The 22017-nt window shown below is 41.2% G+C and overlaps 1 protein-coding gene across 11 annotated transcripts in view; it reads left to right on the forward strand.

Moving 5' to 3' along the window:
- Positions 1-22017, forward strand: part of GPHN (gephyrin) — a 369172-nt gene that overhangs the window by 149727 nt on the left and 197428 nt on the right. For 10 of the 11 annotated variants that reach the window (XM_019551529.1, XM_019551530.1, XM_019551532.1 and 7 more), the window contains exons 4-5: positions 7448-7542; positions 19808-19874. In XM_019551529.1, coding sequence (XP_019407074.1) covers positions 7448-7542; positions 19808-19874 — 162 coding nt within the window. The remainder of the gene's footprint in view (positions 1-7447; positions 7543-19807; positions 19875-22017) is intronic. The other variant, XM_019551539.1, reaches the window with a different exon arrangement.

Genomic DNA, 22017 nt, shown 5'->3' on the forward strand with positions numbered 1-22017 from the left:
CCACCCAAAGCCCCTTCCCCTCAGCCCTACTGCCCCCTAACCTCCCCTCAAAGCCCCTGCCCCGCAGCCCTACTGCCCCTTGCACCCCAGCCAAAGCCTCTGCCCCACAGCCCTGGCTCTGTGGCTGCTTGCAGCTACCCCAGCTCTGGGGAGCTGCTGGAGCCCAGGCTGCTCCCAGCAGGGCTTGCAGCATCCCAGCTGCCTGCTGGGAGCAGCCCGGGATCCTGGCTAGCAGCAGCTCCCCAGAGCCGGGGCATCTGCAACCAGGAGGCTCCAAACAGCTGTGCCGGGCTCCGGCATCAGCTCCGCACCGGCGCGTGCAGGCATGCCTAGGAGTGGGTGGTGGGGGTGGGGCTTGAGGCAGCGCATCCCCGGTCTCTCCCCTGCTCCCGGCACGGACTTCTGACCCTCAGTGGACTCTGTTGTTATTTCTGAGGCAAGGCCCATCTGCAGAGGTCAAACAAACTCATATGTGTTCTCAGCACTAAATCTATATAATTTGTAAAGCACAAATTATGTGCAAATATGCACATTAATTCATTAAACAATTTTCTCAAATTATTGTTCATGGATGTGGCTGCTTTATTAAATGGTTTAGCAGAGCCACACACCAAATATTGCAATAGAAATAAAGTTTACCAGGGCACTGTTCTGTCTGTCCAGGCATTCATAAATAAATGACTGTAACAACAAGCATGCGAAAGAATACCGAGAGACTGGCAAGCATGAAATATATTGTAAAACATAAAGTAAAACTATACATTGATTGCCATTAGCAGATTCCACAGAAAGTAATTTTAGATTCGCATATGTACATTCAACACATTCACATATCTCACAGGCACATCTGACCATTTTAATCTCACCTAAGATATATTGTCTTCCTGATTTCTTAATGTGTATTAGTCTGAAATCCAGAAAAATATCCTTCCTATATTAGAGAAAAATATATCAGATGTGGTATACAGCTGCAAAAGTGTTACAAGTGATTAACAAAGTAAGAGGTTATGCTCCTATATTTAAAGATTAGAACAGAAAGCTCATCGTTTTCCTAGCATTTCAAAGAGGGGAATATTTGGCCTTTTGAGAAAACCAGTTTACTGTGTGTGCTTGTCACAGAGGCTGCCTTTAGGGCTTCCACAGCTAAGCGTAATCTACTGACTACTCTAAAGCCAGGTTGGCAGTAAGCCATCTGCCGAACAAGCACAGCTACATCACAGATGCCCCAAAATAGACCAGTTTGGTTATCGGCATATTGCCCTCATTCAAAAAAGAAAGGGACCTCAAACTAGACAAAATTTGTTATTATAATATTTATACTTATAACAATGAAATGTACAGAAAAAATTCTGTGGACTCCTCTACTGGATACTGAATATTTAAAGCAATAAAAAGCATTTTTCCCAGCACATAGTATTTTGGTGTGCTTTGTGCCACTCTTTTCCCCAAGATATTTGTAGCTACCAAGAAATCCCACTAGCAAATTTTGCCCCCGCACTGCAAATTAGCAGCCCCATGCATGGTTTAACATGCAAAACGTGCAGTTTGTGGTGCTGCAAAGAGCTTTGCACACCACCAACCACATATGCTTGCATGTTTGCATTCAGCCTATGTGCCCGCCAAAGCTTCTTCTTGCTCCATGCCAACACAAGTCTGAAACTCCATGGGCCTGCTGTCACTCAAAACCAGGACCTTTGCCTTCCCAAATAATAGCTTTGCTGGTTGTGGAACATTCCTTAAAAATGCTAGAACTGTTCTGTGAAATTCAAGACAAGCGGCAACCGAACCTGGTCTCTACGTTCCACTGTCTCCTTTCACTTTCCTTCTACTCCACACATATTCCTGCACCCTCTGTATTTCTTTTTTATTCCCCTTACTCTTTTCTATACCACACATTCCCCAGAACTCCCTGTCTCCATTTTCCCATTTGTATTTCATTTGACCATAATTGTCTCACACCTACACACTCAGAATACCTTGCCTTTCCCTCTATCTTCTCCTGCGTTCCCAGCACATCTGTTCATGATGTAAACCTTTGTTTCTCTTGTATCTCTTTATCTTTCCTCCTCTTTCTCACATGCCTCTTCCTCCCCATATTTTCCAGTAAATTTCCCTGACCATTGGGTAATAGTCACCTGTCTTTGATGACTATCTTGTCCTATTGATAACAGTGGGAGCTGGTGGCCATTTTCAATATGGCCAGCTTTACTGCCATATACAAATAACTAAAAAACAGTGGTCATCTTGACTGGGAGCAGTTTGTCTTTAATTTCATTAAATATACCACTAAGTACGTAAATAAGAGAAAAATCAAGAGTTTGATGCCAACAATCTTGAGACAATAGAACGTGTTAAAATTGAAACACAAATATTGCAAGACTCAGAATAAATCATGACAGTTAGCAATTTGGTGACCTGGTAAAACAAGCACTGTCTACATGAGTAGATTAGTGACAGGGCTACTGTACCATTTGTGCCTGTTGCTGTATTATGGATAATATTTGTTCTAATGTTAATATGCTCATGTATTCTTTTCCAGTAGATTTTCCCAAAAGCAACATCTCCAATTCTGTCAGGCCGAGAAAGAAAAGTGAATTCTGATATAATAAAATGAATTGGATCAAATGCTGATCTTTTAGGAATGGTAATGGTAGTAATCTAAAGCAGTTCATCACATGGTGTTTAACTGCCTTGCCAAACCTCTAGTTTTGGTGCAATACAAAGAAGCTGAAGCATTGTATTTCCTTAACAATTTGTATGCAGGTCATTCAATGTACCTGTCTGTTAGCTTCTGAGCTGGGCACAGATATAAATATTAAATTAGCATTTCTCTTCCTTCTGTTCCATTTTACAAAGAAATTATTTTAAAAGCTGGTTAAAAACACTGCAGAAAATAACTGGTTGAAGATGAAGCGTGTTGCAGATGACCACAAATAATAGGCAAACCATCTGTCCCAACTACTTTAATTAATTTGCATGTGATTAATAAACTGCATGCTTCCCAGTTTCAGGAAAATTGCAATCCCTGTATACTGCACACTTATTTGCTTGTTATTTAAGGACATCCCAAAAATGCAGTCTCCAGTGGCTGATGTAGTAGCTGATGGCACTGTAAAGAATGTAAGTTAGCAGCAGCCATTTTGATTAAATCATCCAGCCAAGCTGCAAGTGTGAGAACAGGCAGTGCTCCCCACTTCACAGAGTCTGCCTGTAATAATAAATGAAAGCATATATACCGAGAAAGCAGTATATTTAGTGTCTTATACTGAGGGTCATACAGCTTGTCTGGACTTCTGCCCTTTCAGATTTTGCTTTTGTGTCATCTGCACATATTTAATAATCTCATTGCCTACTGGCAATGTCTTTTTGTCAAGGTCATTTTTCTTGTGCAGTTAAAAGAATAGGTTTGAATTTCATTGCAGGACTCCCTGGGCTTGCAAGATCATTGTTTATGGAACTTCTCTGTATCTTGCGCTATCTTTGAAGCTCTTGAGAATTTTAACTAATGACATCCTCTGCTGAAAAGTAAAAATGGGTTTCAAAATGTAAATTATGTTTAAAACTAGTTTTAAGTAGCAGAGAAAGTATTTTTTTAAATGAAGGTAAAATGCATATGGGTAAAGAGCATGCAGGCAGGTGTGTGGTTTTTCTGTATGTGTGTGTTTGTGTACGTGTGTGAGTGAGTAGCCTACCTATTTCCCTCATTTTCAACAAGGTGAAATTTCAGTAAGTTGTTCCAACGCTGCAGTAAAATATTTTTTCTGCTGTGAAATAGTAGGACTCTTGGACTCTCGCCAGTATTTTAATGTGTAATTGATAACTTAATATCTCACCAGGTATATTTTTGGCAGAACATCTCATTCAACATCAAGATTTGAGTTTTGTCCACATACTGTTTTTTTTCCAGAGCATGTCTTCCAATTTCCTTTTCTCAGTGATGCAGATGTGAGGCTCCATTTATATACCTTTTTGCTTTCTAAACTGAAGATGGGAGATACTGTATGCCACGTACAGCACGCATGATCTGTAGAAAAATGTCTTCTGCTACTGCATTCATTTCTTTGATTTAGCATGAGCCAGATTTCCCCTTGCCCAGTACTGAATACGCAGAACAGTTTGTATCTTAATAAAAATTGGAGGTTTTACTTTGTGGCTATATCTTATTAATATAGAATATTAAAATAGTAATATTTGCCTCTAGAAGATGTTATGTTGCTAGTGACAATACATGAAAATAAGGGTAACATAATATGAATATTCATTATTTTTTACCACTGCTGCCTGAAAAATGTCAAGGGATTTGCAGATAGGACAATGTATTATTTTCTTGGGACCTCCAGTTTGCTTTGTGACCTTGCACGATCCACTTAACTTCTCTGGTTCAGTTTTCTCTCTTTTAAGATTGGGAAGGTACTTTCATTTTCAAAGGTAAAATGAGAGAGAATTCATGTTTGCAAAGTGTTTTGAGGTCTTTTGATTAATACTGCAAAGTAAATACAAAGTGTTCCTAATATCAACAGTGTTCCTCCCAATTCCTATTTTCTTTTTAGGAACTGTAACATCTGTACTGTGTCTAGTAGCTGAAACTATAAGAAGTTAAATTACTATAGGGATTGTATTTTCAACGTTTATTTCACTCTTCCTTTGTGCCACTAGTTGAAGGAAAGGCAGTCTTTGCCTTTCCCTTAGTGTAAGTACTTCTCAGTTAATACTGCATTTTTCATTAACCAAAGGCTATGGGTATGGGAGATGGCGATAGGTAAAGCATATAGTACCCACATTAAGTGAGGTATTAGCTAAGTACCCGGCCTCAGATTGAGATACCATCAATGCCAACCTGTTCTAGACAAGTCCCCTAAATTCATGAGATTATCTATGAGGTTGCTGACAAAAGCCTGACAATTCAAAACCAGTCTCAAACACAAACAAGGTAAATACAAACCACCTGCAATTTATTGTTTGTAAATTTTTAATAATTGTAAAGCCAAAATGTTACTTTAATAAATGAAATTCTCATGCTAATGGGAAGTAAGGTTTCAAGAAAAAGGCAATAGCCACATAGCACAGCAATATAGAGCCACTGTACCCTCCTGGATCATATCACCTCCTGGGGTCTTTATTGCAGGGGCAGACAAAATACAACCCATTGGCAGGTTCAGCCTGCCAAGAGATTCTGTTGGGCTCTTGGTGGGTCCATTGGTCCCACCTGGCCCAGACTTGTGGGAGCAGCCAGGGACGTGGCACTTGCGGCTGGTTGTGCTACCCCCAGGTGCACAGCGTGGCAGGGCTGTGCACAGCACCTAGACTCAGCTTACTGGCAGCCGCTGCCACTGCTTGTCACCATCACTGCTGGACCCAGCCCTGCTGCCTGGGCACCCCAATCCATCTGTCTGGCACCACCACCAGCAGCACCAGAGAGAGCAGGGGGGTAGATGGGGTCTCCATGGAGACTGGCCTGGCCTGGGACCCTTGTGAGCACGACATGCTTGGCCAGATAGATGGGATGGGGCTATGGGCAGGTGAGAAGTGGCATCTGGGAGCAGGATGGACTAGCTGGAGCTGCGATTCTGGGGCAGAGCCACAATCCACTCCCCACACATCTCTGCCCGTGGAACCAGTGCTCGTTGCAGGGCTGCGTGGGGAGTGGATCATGGCTCTGCCCCAGGCCCTGTCCCCATACTGTCACCCCCCTGCTCACCCATCCTACTCCCAGACACTGGTCCCCACCCTCCTATGGCCCCATCCCATCCACCTGTTCAAGTGCACCCTATCCATAGGGGTCCTAGCCACTCTCCATGGAGACCCTGCCCTCCCATTTTGTCCAGCTCCCTGGTGGTAAGAGTGGGGCAGATGGGCCGTGGACCAGATACAATTATTTACCCCTCACCCTGTGTCCCCCCTCCACCCCCCCCCCACTACTCCAACCTGGGACAGCACCCTACCCCTCCATACCAGGCAAGGTCAGATTTCCCCCTCTTCCCTACAGCACCAGGCCAAGTCAGCACCCTCCCCACCAAGCCCATACAATACCTTACGTGGCCCTCCAGCCCAAATAATTGCCCACCCCTATCTTACTGTCTCACTGCAGTTCTGTACTGCTTAATACTGCCATGGAGCAATTGCCCCAAGAACTTGTAAAGCACTTTGAGGTCAGGCTCTTCTGAATGAAACGTGCTGTATACATGCAATGGATGTGTAATGTCTTTACCTTCCAATAGTTCTTAGCCTATGTTTTTTATTTCCATTATCTTAATGGGTCCAACTGGAAAATATTATGTAAAGTGAGTTTAGCCTATTGAAAGAGCCCTTTGTGTTCAAGGAAAGCTTTTTTTTTTCCTTCCTTACCGTCTCTACTGATTACTGCAGTGTCAAGTCATACTACTGATCAGTTTTTGAAAATTCAGTCTAGAAATGTTATGAGTTGTTAGTTTTTTAATTATACAAGGTAAAAACAATAATCCAGTATCAGAGCTCAGATCATAAACTGGCTCCTGCAAGCATCAGGAGGATTCCTTCCTGCTATAAAGCATCTGTAATATTAGTCAGGTGCATTATGGTAGCAGGGGAGAAGGGAGTTCAACCTTCCGTTTTGAAATGTCAGGTATTAGCCAATGCTAGATTTTAGAGATTAGAACAGATGGTGTAATCCAGTAAGTAAAATCCTGTTTTATGAAGTAGCTGCTAAAATGTCTTCAAATGCCAGGAAAATAATTCCTCACCCCATTCCTTATACAAAAAAAAACCCCTATGCATTTTCTGACTGTGCTCTCCCAGCTTGCTGATTTCCACTGCGTGTGAACTGACTATGAACACAAGTTGCCAGCTTGTTTAAAGCCACCCCTTGGCTGATATAATTGAAAAGGAAGGCTGCAGCCTTCCCACCCTCACCACCTCAAGCCATTATCATTACCATTTTCACTACTTTCTTGTCTGTCACATGGGCTTCACTTAGCAAGTTCCTTTCCCTGCCTCCTGTGCGAATCCTTTTAACTTTCAAGTGCCCCAGAAAAGTCGAATGGAAATTGTGCAGGATGAAAAGGAGGTGGCAGTTACAGTTAGTTGTCTACTTGCTTAGTTTCATTGTCGGTAGAGGGAGTTCTCATAGCTCTCTTGCAGTGATGCCTAATGGTTCCTGCAAATGTACCATTCCCAAAACACCCAGCTTTAGGATTCTCTGAATGGGTCTCTGCACTAATGCTAACACTGATTTTCAATGGTTTACTTTCCACAAGCAAGAGCATTTTCATTAGAGATGAGTTTCAGAATCCAGTTTCCCTATGAGGGGAAGGAAGTTTTCTGATCGTATAATGCCCCCAGATGAAACTTTTAGGCTGATCACTTTTGAGAAAAAGAGAAATGTTCGTTTACAAATTTTAGCCAGTTTCACATTTATTTTTCTTTCTTTTTGTTGTTTTTACTCAGTCTGCTGTTTAATCTTTGATTACAGGCCACTAAAGAAGTAATAGAGCGAGAGGCCCCAGGGATGGCCCTGGCAATGCTGATGGGATCACTTAATGTTACTCCTCTGGGCATGCTCTCTAGGTAAGAACGTTACCAACAAAGTAAGAAGAGAACTATTTGACGTGAAGTATTCAAGCTGGTGCAATGGCTGCGTAGTAAAGAACTGATGCTTGTCACTTTTCTCAAGAATTGGTAGGGGTCTTGCCTCAGTGAAATGGCCACAGTCCAACTCTAGCAATTGCATTCTGCATTGTTAAATACCCCTCACAGTTTCCACTGGATACTGTATTCTTCTGTACCTTCCATGCCAAATTGTTTATAGTGTGATTGTATTCTGTTAAACAGCTGTCTGATTCCACCTCTGTGCAGTTGCATTTGAGTTCCTTTTATGTAGCTTGAAAAATGCTGAAGTTTCCTTTGAGATAAAAACAGTTCTGGCTAAGTGGAAGCGCAGTATTTTGATGATGCAAAACTCTAGAACTCTTGGTTCAGAGACGACACCTTTTCTTTGACCGACAAAGAAACCACAATGATGTAACTTCTTCTAACATTAGCAAAGAACATCCATGAGAAAACATTGGAAGTGAAAAGTGAGATCACATTTCTGTGGATTTTTATGCTTTAACTCTTAATTTTTGTTATTTACTGTCTATTGACGGACAATATTTTCATTCTTTTGGTGTTTTCTTCAGTCAGTGTCTTCTCCAGTCATTCTGTGCTTCATAGGATACACATATCAATATGCTTTATTCTAGTTATGCACTTGAGGTCCTTAGTATCATGGCTGAATCTATCTACTGTTAGAGATATTTAAGTAGAATAGATATAGTTTGGGTTAATTAAGTTATGCTTGCTGTTTATCTGACATTTTAAAAAGCAAAGCAAAAATATTGGGGGTCAACTGAGAAACAGTGCCTTTTGTATCTTTATTCTCAGTGACAGTGATGGAACTAATAATAAAATAATAATAATAATACTGGGGGATTTGTTAATACAAGATAATTCTTACATAAATGCTTGCACTCTTTTAAAGAAGATTAGACTGAGGGTCATAGTAATTTGACAGTTTCTGTTTGAAAACTTAGTACCGTAGTGTGCAAGTGTAAGTGCAACATTCTCCTCATTAACGTCTTTCAGCTAACACTTGAAAATGCCAAGTGTTTTTATGTCCATATCTGATGTGCAATTACCCATACATCGTAATATGTTTTTGTAGGGCCCCAGGGGAGAGAATTCTCCATTATCAGTTGCACAAAAAATACAGGGGAACAAGGGAATTCTCTAGCTCAGTGGTTGTCAATTGGGTGTAGGCATATCCCTAGGGGTACTTAAAATGATCATATGGCATACAGGGGTGTGGCTTATGCCACTGCATGCACCCCAGTGGAGGCCTGGGGGCCACATGCCTCCCTGATCTGTGTGTGGGGCAGAGACAGTTGCCACTGCGTGCTGGGCTTTGTGCGGCACTGCTGTTGGCCCAGGAGCAGTGCGACTCCACATGCCACCACCAGGCTGCGCTGCACCCCTGTCTGCCTGGGAGTGGGATGCACATGGCATCACACCCTTCCCAAGGCAGCTACAGCAGTGTGCAAAGCCCAGCGCGCAGTGGCAGCTGCCTCTGCCCCGTGCACAGATCAGGGCGGCACATGCCCCCCAGGCCTCTGCTGGGGTTCACACAGTGGCAGGAGTCCCCCCCCGTGCTCTTGGATGAGCTGCCCAGGATCTGATTATCCCACAACCTCACCCGGCCAGGGTCCCATTCACCCCAGCCCCTCACGGCCCTTTCCCCTCCCCAGCAGACTTACCTGCTGGGGGGAGCACATGCACTCAACCCCCCCCAATAATTTTAATATAAAAGGGTACATGAGCTGAAACTTTGAGATAGAAGGAGTACACTTGTTCAAAAGTTTGAAAACCCCTGCTCTAGCTCCTCTGTCTCTGCTGATTATAGTGGGGATTAGGACTGACTTTGCACAGCCAGCCTTGTTTTGGTGAGTCACACAGTCCATATGGCTGAAACCAGGCATGTAATGGTAAATGTTCAGTAGAACAGTAGAGCACACCTGTCTTCTGAATCCATAGGCAGAATTATCTAAAGAGTTATTGTATTTAATTTTTCAAAAGAGATGACAGTTCTCTCTTCTGTTCCTGTCAGTCCCACACCCAGTTCAAGTCCTAATTAGAGAGATTAGTAAACAGGAGGAAAAGTAGCTGAGACATTTGATCTTTCAAGCCTTTCACATAATTTTGAGAAACAAGACAGACTTATTATAAAACCTTTTGAAATGAAATCTTTTACAAAACATAAAGTCCATATCAGTGGTAACTTTTTTTACTTGTTTTCTGTTAATGCTGTCTTGGTTGTCTTGCTGCTGTCTTGCAGGCTCCTGATCAGCTAAAAAACAGCTATGCTGCTTTGGGGGTATCAAGTGGCTTTCCATAGCTCTCATGGTTCACAGATGTAGGAGAATCTTAATTACACTATCAATTTCCATTATTTCAGAAAGTTACGTTGCTGAATAATTTTCTTATATGCTCCAACATTATGACAGGGTATGTTATGTTTAAGGTACTATCTTTTGAACAAGACAAGAAGTGAAGGTCATGATCCATTATACCATTAAAGAATTGCAATTCTTTAATGCAGCTTTTCTGTATAATTATAAATTTTAAGCCCTCAACTGATTATAACTGAAAAGACAAAGAGTTACTTCATTTGGAACATGGAGTTTAACATGTTGATTTCCTTACTTAATATAGTGGCTTTAGTAGCCATCGCATGGAATGGAGATATAATAAATCAAACCTGGAAGGGAAGATTGTGCTTCATATGATTATCTTGTACTATCCATGATCGCGAGCAATATGGTACATTTCAGGCAGCAAGACTGTTATGTGATTTCTATCCTAACTTCTATGGATCATCTCAGCTGAAGGCCCCCCCCAATCCAGTTTCATGCATCATTCTTGATGATTTCTGTTATAGTCAACACTGATCATAATTGATTTTTTTTGGCTTTCCATTTTGTAAAAGTTCTTCAGTACCTTAGAGGCCAGCTGGTGTGCCTGGTATGACACTTGAAAATCTACAGTTATGATTTTTCCTTCCTTGTTGTTTCCCCATTAAGGAAGTTTACTGTGGATTCTGTGACACCTTGTTTAAAGCTGTGCATGTGTCCATCCTAAGCAAATTACATCCAGTGTATGTGGGTCATCTGATAGGGGTAAAAAAATCTGCCTGTTGCACCTGCTCAGAAGAAGTAACATCCAATCTACACTTTACAAAAAGAAACTAGAAAATCTGGAATGTTATTTGTTGGTTTGTTAATTACCCAGAGAACTTTAATTCAGAGTCAGTTTGCAGTCATGCAAGCCAGGTTACAACTCATCTACTTAAAGGCAGAAAGGCTGTCTTGAGCAAGATGCTCAGCCAATGGCAACAGTTCCTTTAAAAAGAGTCTACCAAAAGTGTCTAGAAGCCATTGTGGTTATTGTGGAATTTGGTGACCTGATGAATCTGAAAACTGGTACCCCCCTAAGGGATGACAGCATTTCATATGAATTCTTGAAGCATCTTTATTATTGTACTCTCTGCAAGAATCCTTTCAGGGAGAACTTCCTAAGTCACAGCAATAATTGAAAATCATTGCCCAGATAAGAGGCAAAGATCCGTGTTCTGCAGTGTGATAACACTTTACATTGCTGCTCAGTGTTTGCTGCAAGGTACTAGCAAGATCCTTTGGAAGATCAAACATTCCAAGAGATAACAACCTTTTAATTGTACCATTAGGTAGTCTCCATCGTTGGGATAGCACCTATGATCAAGTTTTTACATTGACAACTGACATAGACAGTATCTATCAGAAGAAACTGAAGATTGCTAATTCCTTCCTCTATTTGACTTCTACCACCAACATAATATAGCATAGTGGACAGCTAATTTAATTCTCTAAATACTCCTTCGTTGGTTTGGAACTTCTTTGCACAAATGCCATTTCACATGAGTGAAACAACCAGTTACTGGAAAAGCCAGCTCAAATGGTCTTCCTCACGGTTCTTTACCAGCTCTAATGCTTTTATTTCAATTTATAAATAATGATTTGTGTGAAACTATCCCATAAACTCATCTTCACTGATGATATCTTCTTTGGCACACTATCTCAGGTGTTTATTGTCTTTGAAGACACCTCAAATCCTGATTGGTTTACAACTACTGCCATAACTGGTGCTTGCAGTTGAATACTCCAAAATCATCATGGTACATTTTCCTGCTCTGTAAAGCCTTTGCAGTGTGGGAGTTGAGTATATGTCTTAACAAGCACCCAGTAAAAAATAAACTATCTGATCTGTTCCAGTGTTACTCTTGACAGGTATGTGACTTACTGCAACTCTCTGATTTAAACAAAGAAGAAGCAGCCTGTTTTGAAGAGAAGGGAGGTACGCTAAATGTCAGGCTTGGACCCATTTTCCCTTAAAGTTGAAAGAAAGTTGGTCCACCTGCAGATCCAACATTCATATTTCTAGGACAAGGGTCCTTGGCATCTGCCACTCCACAGCAAAATACTGTGCTTTGAACCTGGGCCCATTTGGCCCATATTATATTGCTTTATATACAACTCCATGTAGCCATGCTCCTTATACCAGGGATTCTACAACCCACATCTCTGCTGAAAGTTCTGAGTAACGTTGTTTTGCCACATGTTCCTTATGCAGATGCTTCAGCCAAAATGGTAACAAGGATTGAAATTCCACCTGACCTCCCTCTATAACATTAATCTCTTTAAGCCTTCTATGGATTGCCTCAATTTGCAACATCCCTAGTGTTATAATGGTCTTATAGTATTGGTGTAGCTGTGATGATCTGGCAAAATACATGTGAAGTGAGATTTGTCTGGCAGAAAGAAAGAGCGCTGTTCAATGGTAATTAACAACCTTCCTGTTAGTCAGATTTTGACCTATTTGGCGATCAGGTTTTAATCTATTGTATCACCTCCAAAACCTTCCCAAATCATTTTTGCACTGGTTGGGACAATCCAAATTAAAGTTACAGTGAGGTAAAGATTATGATTCTCATGATAGAGGACTGTCTCCTAATCAAGTTGGATGGGAGTTTTAAGAGCAGTCATTTCTGTCACTGATAATGCCATGGCTTCATTTAGTCAAATAGGCATACACTAATAATTATGAGTATAGTATTCTTCATGCCTTATTATATCCTCCAGTTTATTGATTCTGTGTGCTATTAATCAGCTGCTGAATTCCACCCTATATTCAGCTGCAGTTAAGAGGCAGGTGAAAAGTAATTTCTGCTTGGGATCCTTTTGGACACTACATAGATACAAATGATATGTATGTATGTATATGTGTACACGTGTGTGTGTATGTGTGTGTGTATTTACATATTGCTGTGCTATGGCAGAACAGATTAAATAGTTCACAGTCTTTTTCCCCCCAGATCAACAAATACATAGTACCATATTTTTTCATGTATAATACACACCTTTTCCCCTCAAATTGGAGTGTATGCTTTAAGTAGGGAAGCTGTTTTGTTCACTGGAAAAGGAGCACTTCTGAAGAAACTGTGAATGCCATGCAGTTGTAAAGATGGCAGGCATTTGTGTCTGCTCAGCAAACTGAAGGAGTGGAGTCTTGCATTAACTCTGTCACAGTTCTAGCTGTTGGCTGAGCACCGTAGCTATTGCCCAAAGCAGCAAGCAAGCTGTTGGTAGTATCTTGATAAGGCTTGTGATGTAAAAGCAATGCTTTATTTTCAGTCTTATATAAAGAACTACTTACAGTAAAGAAGTAACAGTCTTGCTGCTGCCCTTTGCAAGGGTCTGGGGCTTAACTTTGTATGACATCAAGTAAGTCCTCCTGGAAATACAGTGTCCAGGAAGTGTAGAATCACAGGAGACATTTTGCCACACCAAGAAGTTCCTGATGTCATAAATACTGGACATACTGGCCTCATCCAGCAGCCTCTACTTGTCCCTGGGGAATACCTGTGCAATGCATGCTTTGGTGTGCGGCAAGATACCACAGGTGGGGGAGGGGAGGGTGGGGTCAGCACTGGGCTGGCCCCAGCAGCCTTACCTGGGGCCCTGGGGGGCCACCCGGGGCTGCAGCAGTGGCAGTTCTGCCACGTGGAGCCTGACCAGCAGCCACAGCACAGCTCCAGTGTATTGGCTCTGCTTTTCAGCAGTGTATTGGCTCTGCTTTTCAGCGGTGCTTGCTGCCTGTGCGTGTGCTGCTCTGCTTTTTTTTTTCCCATGGGTTTTTTTGATCCAGAGGTTCAAAAAAATGATGGGGAAAAAAGCAGAGGAGGGCACAATTAGGCAGCGCTTCCTTGCAGCACAGAGAACATCTAAATGTACAGTATGTGGTGCTGCTTGGGGGCAGGGGGCAGGGTTGACTCTAAGAGATCCCAGGGTCAAAAAAAACCCATGCCAAAAAAAAAAAAGCACAGCGGTTCACATGGCAGTGGTGCATACCACCCAAAACTGGAGCCTGGCCAGCCAGAGCTATGCTCTAGCTGCCAGCCAGGCTTCCTGCTGCAGGACCACCATGGCTGCAGCTCCTGGAGGCGCTCAGGACCCCAGGTAAGGCTGCTGGAGCCAGCACAGTTACTGGTTACCCACCTGGCGTAACCTGTTGCGTGCCAGAGCACCTGTGGCAAAGGCATTCCCTGAGGACAAGTAGCAGCAGCACCAGGTGTGCTACTGCCACTTGTCCCTGGGGAAACACATTCTCACTCATCTGGATGTGCTCAGTGGTGCCAGTTCTCACAATTTCATCATGACTCTTGCAGTTCTTTATTTTTTACTTAAAAGGTCTATTCCTGGAAAAATAGGATAATATTAGAACATGAGCTTTCATTAAAAAAAAAAGGGTCAGATTCTATTCCACCTATTGGGTACCTAAGTGGTCTTAGGTGCCTAAGTACAATTTTGTTGTACACTGTTCAGGTCCTGGAAATCTATGAGTGCCTTTGCTTGTGTAACACACCATCACCCTACACTTAGGATTTAATCACAAAAAAGCAGAAAGGGCCAAATCGCTTTTTGTTTTAACAGTTTTTTTATAGATTCAAACAGGATGGAACAGGATTCCACTTAGGTGCCTAATAGGTGGAATATAATCTTACCCTAAGTGTCTCACCTTCCTGTTTGCAGAGGAAAAGATTCTTCATGAATAATTTGGCCCCCTTTATTTTGGGCTTTTGTCAGATGTTTTATCCCATATTTGGGCCTCACCAAATTGATCTGTATGAATTACAATTTAGAAGCCCTCATAAAATCCACTTGCATCACCAGATACAGTTTCTGTAGATGTAAGCTCTTCATCTTTGTATTTCGTATAGCAGTGGTTCTCAACCTTTTTAGATGTGAAGAATGCCTTGTGTGACTCAAGGCGCCCCTCCATAACTTGTGTGAATTGATCAGCACCTGTGGCAGTGCATTATTTGTGCCTGCCACTTGAAGAACATCAGGCAGGCTTTGCAGTAGCTGGCAGGTGAGTTCAGGCCACGTTAGGTGGTCACCTGACCACAAGTGGCCTCCTGATTGGAGGAGGGCTAGGCAGGGTGTGTATAAGCCCAGAACCTGGAAGCAGAGCCAGCAGTTACATCTGGGGAGCTGGAGGAGGAAGATTCCTCAGCCTGAAGACTGAAGCTCCTGGAACATCTGGAGGTTAGGGTAGGAACTATGGGGATGGATGAGGTTCTTTTTGGTCCTGGGTAAGACCTGAAACTGCACCCTGCTGGGGTTGGATGGTGTGGTGGGACTGCCTATCATGAGGCAGCCCCCAGGAAATGCCACACCTGTGCCTCCCCAGTGAAAGGTGACAATGGGACGCTGTAAAGTCTCATCCCCCACTGCCTTGTAGGGGAAAAGTTTGAGACCAAGGCCCACTAGGGGGGACCTGAGGCCCAAGGGGCAAAAGGCCCGGAATGTGAGTGTGTGGCCCAGTAAGAGGGCAGAGTGAATGTGTGCCCAGTAATGGGGTGGAGTGAGTGTGTGACCCAGAGACGGGTCAGAGTGTGGTCCAGCTGGGGGAGTGGTCCACTGAGGGGCCAAGGTCCACCTAGAGGGACCTGAGGCCTGCATGGGCCAGAGGCCAAGTGCGGCTCAGTAAGGGGCTAGGGGTTTGAATAGTAGTGGATTCGGATGCTATCTGTAAGGCATGGGACTATCTGCAAGGTGTAGTGGTGGTTCACAGCTGTGTATTTGTCACAGAATACCAGGGCCACAAATGGGCAGCATCCCACATTTTTTATATCAGTTCATTTTTACATCAAAGGGGTGGCAGGCGAATGCAGGGCAGACTGCCCTAAACTGGGGGCAGGGGGGCATCGATCTCTTAGGGTGCTGGGGGACACCAGCCCCGGCTACAGCACCCCATTTCAAAACATAATTTATTACAGTGCTTATCTTCTTGCACAGGGGCTTGGCAGTGAGGACAGGGCAGTGGCTAGGCAGGGAGTAGCCTGAACACCTGTGCTTATCTTCTCTCATCTGTTTATCTTGTCACACCTAGTGGCACCCTTCAGAAGGTCTCATGGACCTGTGGATGTTCTTTCCTAACATAGAGGACAGAGATTGTGTGGGAGGCAAATTCAGGAAAATGTTGTTGTCAAGTCCAGCCTTAAGCAAAATGTAGTAGTTGCTGATGTATACATCTACTTTCTTTATATTATTCCCTCAGCGTAAACCAGTTATTGATGTCAGACAAATATTCAGACTCTACACGGCATGAGATTTGATATAGCTATATACACTAGCAGTAATCTGATGGAATCCCCTAATTTGCATATATTGCACATGTATAAACATTTGCAAGACACATTTAAAAACACATCTTTTGTAGAGTAATGTAAACCACAGATTTCTTTACAAACAAAATTACATAAACTTCTGTTAACATGACACAAAATATATACAAGTTTATATTAAGACCTCAATTGACAGGCTGTATACTTTGGACCGTCTGTGAAATAATTAAACTTTGGTTTGCATGTTTTTTTTTAAAGTTATTCTGCCTAATAAACTAGACCTAAGAAGTATAAACTAACAGCTCGCATGAAAGGGTGAGTGTCGTTTTTACATGGTGCCATTTTCTGTGGCAGACTGTGGAAGGGAAGAACAAAAAGAAGGAAAGATCAGCGCTTTCTTATGCTTAAACATGCACTTCACATTATCTAATAGACAAATTGCCACTTGAATCTCTGCAAGATATCTTTAAGCCCTAAGCTCTTACTGTGTTTCTTTGAAATGAATTTCAAAACTGTGCAATATTGCACTTGAAATATGCAAATAGGGGAAGCAGAGCAGACTGGGAGACAGGACACAATTGAGCTCACAGTCAAAAACAAGACTTGTCCCCTATGTGGGTCAACTTAATTGTGGTATGAAAGGCTCATTTTGAGACTCTGAAAAGCCACTGCAGACATTTTGGCAACTATCACTAGAATACTTCTGACTGCCAGAAAATGTGATATAGCTTCTAATGACATTGAGTATAATGAATGATTTATGTAGGAAGGAATCCAGGGAAATTCCTTTCCCCACAAACAAGTTATGTTCCTTGGCATTAAATGTTAAATAGCATATAAGCAAAACAAAAAAAAGTTTCTCTTTCCTGCTCTTTTTCTTTGTTTAGCATTTCCGTTTGCTAAATGATGTTATACATTATTTTTTCTCAGACTACGACCCTACATTTTCATGTGACTTGTTTTTATTTATGTTTTTCATCCCAAGTTTTTTTTACCAGTTATTTGTCCAGCTCTGTGGATTAAACAGAGAGGTTCTCTTAAGACATCCACAGAGCTTCTAAAGGTTTTTTTTCCCTTTTTAATTAATTCGCCCTTTTTTTTGCTAAAAAGAAGATTGTGCAAATTCTTTAGCTACCATTAATTTAGGGAACAAGTATCGTGTAAAAGGTAAATTTCATGGCTCTTTTTGGACAGACTCTGACAATTCGAAAGTAACTGAGGACTGCAAAAAAAAGTCCTTCTACTTTTTTCTTTATTCTTTTTTTTTTAACAAGAATTGAGTTTGGCCATTTATTTCCCCTTTTTATTGTTGCTTATTTTAGACTCCTTCAAGAATTTTACTAGCATGAATTTCTGTAGAAAGTAAAATTTGCACTCACATGATATAGTACTCCTAGGACACATCCCCACTTCTGGGGGGTGCGCTTTCAGCGGCAAAATAGCAGTGGTACAAATTTGTGCTACTACTTTTTGCTCAGTGCACACCCCTGCACTTACACTTTGGTGTAGGACAAATTGCCCCGGTTTGGGCAAACTGCCCTTTTGCCGCTCCTCCCAGCTCCCAGTGTGCTCAAGGAGCCAGAGCACAACTCAAGGAGTGGAGACTCTGACTGGCAGCCAAAGTGTGTCCCTGGAGAACCAAGCCCTACCAGAGCACGCTCATGTCGCATGCGCCCGGCCACATTTTTTGTGCTGGGTTTTTTTTGTTTTGTTGCTGTTTTTTGAGGGGGTTTTGCTACCAGGATTTCCTGGTAGCAAAATTTGCCTCCAAATTTGCAAATTTGCAGGGCAGGGCATACTTTAATGTTCTGAGTGTCCAGTTTGCAGCACCACAAACCGCACATGCCTGCACATCTGGATGTGACCATGGGGTGTATTTCACTTCATCTTTTGCCAATTTTTCTACCAAGTTATACCAAGTTTACCAACTGGAAAATCAAAACAAGGCTATATGACTTGTATGACTAATCAGAACCAAATGGTATAATTCAGATTTCTTATTTTATATATCAAGCAGTTAAGGAAGGAACATTTGTAACCAATTCTGTCTCTAAATCATGCAACATTTTCCATTTCTTCATAGATATTTCACAAACAGGAAAAAAGTGTAATAAATTTTCTTTACAATGTATTTGTTCACTAGCAAATAAGAAGAAGCTATGGTGACTGGAAAAATTCTGTAGAACCTCTTGTGCAAACACTCCTCAATGAAATGGGCTCAAAAAAAATATAGCCATCCATATCTGTTAGGGCTCCCAGTAACACAAGTTTTCAGGAAACAAACTGCACTATAAATATGCAGTGTTACACTATCTAAATTGCCATTCTGGTTTGTATCATTCAGGTTGACTGCAGGTAAAGGCCAAGTACTCTCTATGCAACCTGATCTATCCTTTCTTGGTCTTGATAAAATAGTCTTTGGCTGAGTTTTGGAGAAAAAATGTCTCCTGCAACCTCTTTTTGATTCCATAGGTTGTGGATTCTTGTAAAACGAAGGGGTTTGGATTGGGTTACAATTGGCAAGGGTCAAGATCTTTCTTCTGGTGACAAAGCAAAACCTGCCTTTTGATATGTTTACAGTCACCACTTATAGCTTGTGGATAGAAATGTTGTATTTGGAATATGGTTTTGTAAATATGAACACATAAGTTCATTTCAGCCAATAAACAATAAACTGCTTTGTCTTTTTGCAAGTAACTTAAAATGCCTTTTCCTTCCCCTCTCCATCTGTAAAAAGGAGATAGCAGTACTTGCTGGCTTCATAAAGTGCTGTATGGAATAATTGATTAAAATGTAGAACTCTTAAAATGTATAGTCTTACATGAGTGCATAATAATAGTATTATTATTCATTTTGATCTTACATGCTGATGTTACAGACCCTAATTTCAAATTGTCTGATGTAAATCATAACTTCATCTTAGCCTTTTCATTGCTTGATGTGCTGCTTTGGGGTGCAGAACAGGATCTCTGGAAGAATAAGATTTGTAAAGAAGTTTCCCTTTAGTTTTGAACTGTACATACTACAACTCCATCCAAGTGGCTCTATCAAGAGCCCTTGTGATTGCATTTCTATATAGGAAAATGATTTTATCCTTTCTGCTTTTCATATGTTATAATTCAAAAATATATATGATAGAATGAGTACAACTGAGTGACCTTTTATTATCAGTTGTTTTAGTTATTGGCCAAAGTATTTTTGGTGCCGTCAAGCCAGAACCAAACCAGGAATTTGAGCAAATGGAAAATAAATTAGATCCTCACTTTATTGTAAATAAAGAGTGAAGTTAATGAAGTTACACTGTATGATGCTAAATGAAGATCTAGTCCAGTTAATTTCTTTTTTATATTTGTTTATATGTTGAAATCTTATTTTTCACCTTGCCTTATGCTGTCTCAGCTTCTCCTGAGATAATCCTACCTTTCAGCCATTTTATCCATATGTGGTTCCCAAGCATTTTCAGAGATTACAGACTAAACTGGCACACAGAGATAGATGGTCAGAATTACCCCTCAGTGCTATGTTTTCCCATGGAGGAAAATACTTGTATTTCAAACTCTTTCTGTTTCCTTTCAGGCCTGTGTGTGGAATCAGAGGAAAAACTCTCATAATTAACCTACCAGGTAGCAAGAAAGGGTCACAGGTAAGAAGTATTCATATTGAGTCTGTCTTTACATTTGATCCTATTGGATTCAAGATACTTTTCTTGCATATGACAGGAGCTTAGCTACCACAACCAATTTTACAAAAATGCCTAGAGCTGTGTAAAGCCCATATAGCCGGAAGTGGGACCATTTGCAATGTTACCTACAGTTAAAAGACTCTGAAGACTCTCCAAAAGAGTCTGAAACAACCTAATAGTGTGGCAATGGTCTGAAGAATTCATAGATTTCTTACTACCACCTTTGCTAAGGAAAAAAAAAAGAAAATCATTTTTAAACAGTTAGCAAAATAAGTATATTTCAAATATTTTTCATTTATGGATTTTTTAATATTTGCAATTGAAAACTCAACTGAAATTTACATTTTTATGCTTTGTGTTGTCTGTTTATATTACATTTCATTCAGGCTGGGCAATGAAACTAGAATGATCTTTTTTTTTAATTTGTAGTCATTTTTGTTTGCTAATTCTGATGTCTTAACCTCATTTATGTTATATTTTAGAGTTTCCATCACTGCAGAGGAAAGTTCACATAAGAATAAGATTTTTTTTCTCCAGATATACTATGAATTAAAAAAGAATGAGCATGTTTTGATTTTGAACAACCCTGAAAAAGTTCTCAGGGTCTACGTAGCAATCCCAAGCAGCCACATTATTTCAATATGTTATTTGTCTCTCTTTTTATCTGCTAGAGATTTATGTCCTCTGAATCAAATTATGGAGGAGGAAGAGTGGCATTTGTCTCTGGTCATTTTTATTAATTACATTCAGCGGTGTCTGCAATATGCTAGGTAATTTCCAAGCTGAGAAAAAGCATGATTTCTGCCCTGGGGCACTCACAATCTAAAGAAAGGCAAATAAACAGCAGGTGAGGAAAAGGGATACAATACAAATAGAGACAGTATAACAAGCATATTTCATATATGCAAATAATACGAGATCACTGTATTGGAAAGGAAAAAATACTGCTAAGTTTCACTATATAGCAGTAATTTTTGTAACCTGATGAGTTGTCTACTATGAAGGTAAGCTTTTCACTCATCAGGTAGTACAGCATAATAGATCCCACAGCTCTGAGATTTCAGCAAATATTATTACAATGGAGAGAGATAATCCCTGGCAGCAGAGACCTCACGAACCTCCTTAAATGAGGATTTCCTCTCTTTCATGATCTATATTACTTCCTTTCCAGTTTCAGTAATAAAACCATAAATGAAGCTGTATATTTTCTTCAGTTTTATTATATAAATACATGAAATGGAACTAATATAACCTGTTGATGATGCACGAAATATCACGGGACAGCAGAGCTGGACAAGATATAAGACTAGTGTCTGTAAAAATGGGGAGACTTAAAGCCAGTTATAGTCTGAAAAGTTGAATATACAAACTTTCTTCCTTCTGTATATGTTTCCTTTATGTTTTAGAACAAACAATTGTCATCTTCACTTTTTGTACAAAGGAGAATCTGCTGCCATAGCCCTGTAGCACCAATGGAACTCTGAATCTACCTTAAATTTAGCAGCTATGTTTTGGAATGATCCCTGAATGCCTAAACTGTTCTTGTCTAAGTTTGGTCACAAACCAGGTATGAGGCAGAACAGCGATTCACCTCTGCCTAAGTTCTTGGAGGTTCCTGATTCAGTAGCTGTGCTCTGAGCATGCCTAACAGCAGCAGCATGGGATTCAGTATAATGTACAGTGAGCAAGGCCAGTCTCGTTCAGTAACACTGTCAAAGGAGGAAGTAGCCAAGTGGTTAGAGTGCTTGCTCAGGAAACTGATAACTTGAGTTCTATGGCTTTCTCAGGCAGAGGGTTTTCATAGCCACATTTCCCACCTGTCAGAAGAATGCCCTAACCATCAGGCTATAAAACATTTTGGGCACATCCTTCATCTGCCCTGTTGAAGCAAAGAATGCAGGAGTATTGGGACCAGAAGAAAAGCAAATAGGAGTGAGCCTGACTCTGCTGCCTTGTAGTTAGGGTACTCAGCTAATAGGCCAGGGTCCCAGTGACTTCTCTCAGGATTATTTGTTTTTATAGTTTCATAGTTTCTAGTGTCGGAAGGGACCTGAGCAGATCATCTAGTCCGACCCCCTGCCATGGCAGGAAAGAGTACTGGGGT

The sequence above is a fragment of the Crocodylus porosus genome, unplaced genomic scaffold, assembly GCF_001723895.1.
Source record: "Crocodylus porosus isolate Cpor-Errol unplaced genomic scaffold, CroPor_comp1, whole genome shotgun sequence".
NCBI lineage: Eukaryota > Metazoa > Chordata > Crocodylia > Crocodylidae > Crocodylus > Crocodylus porosus.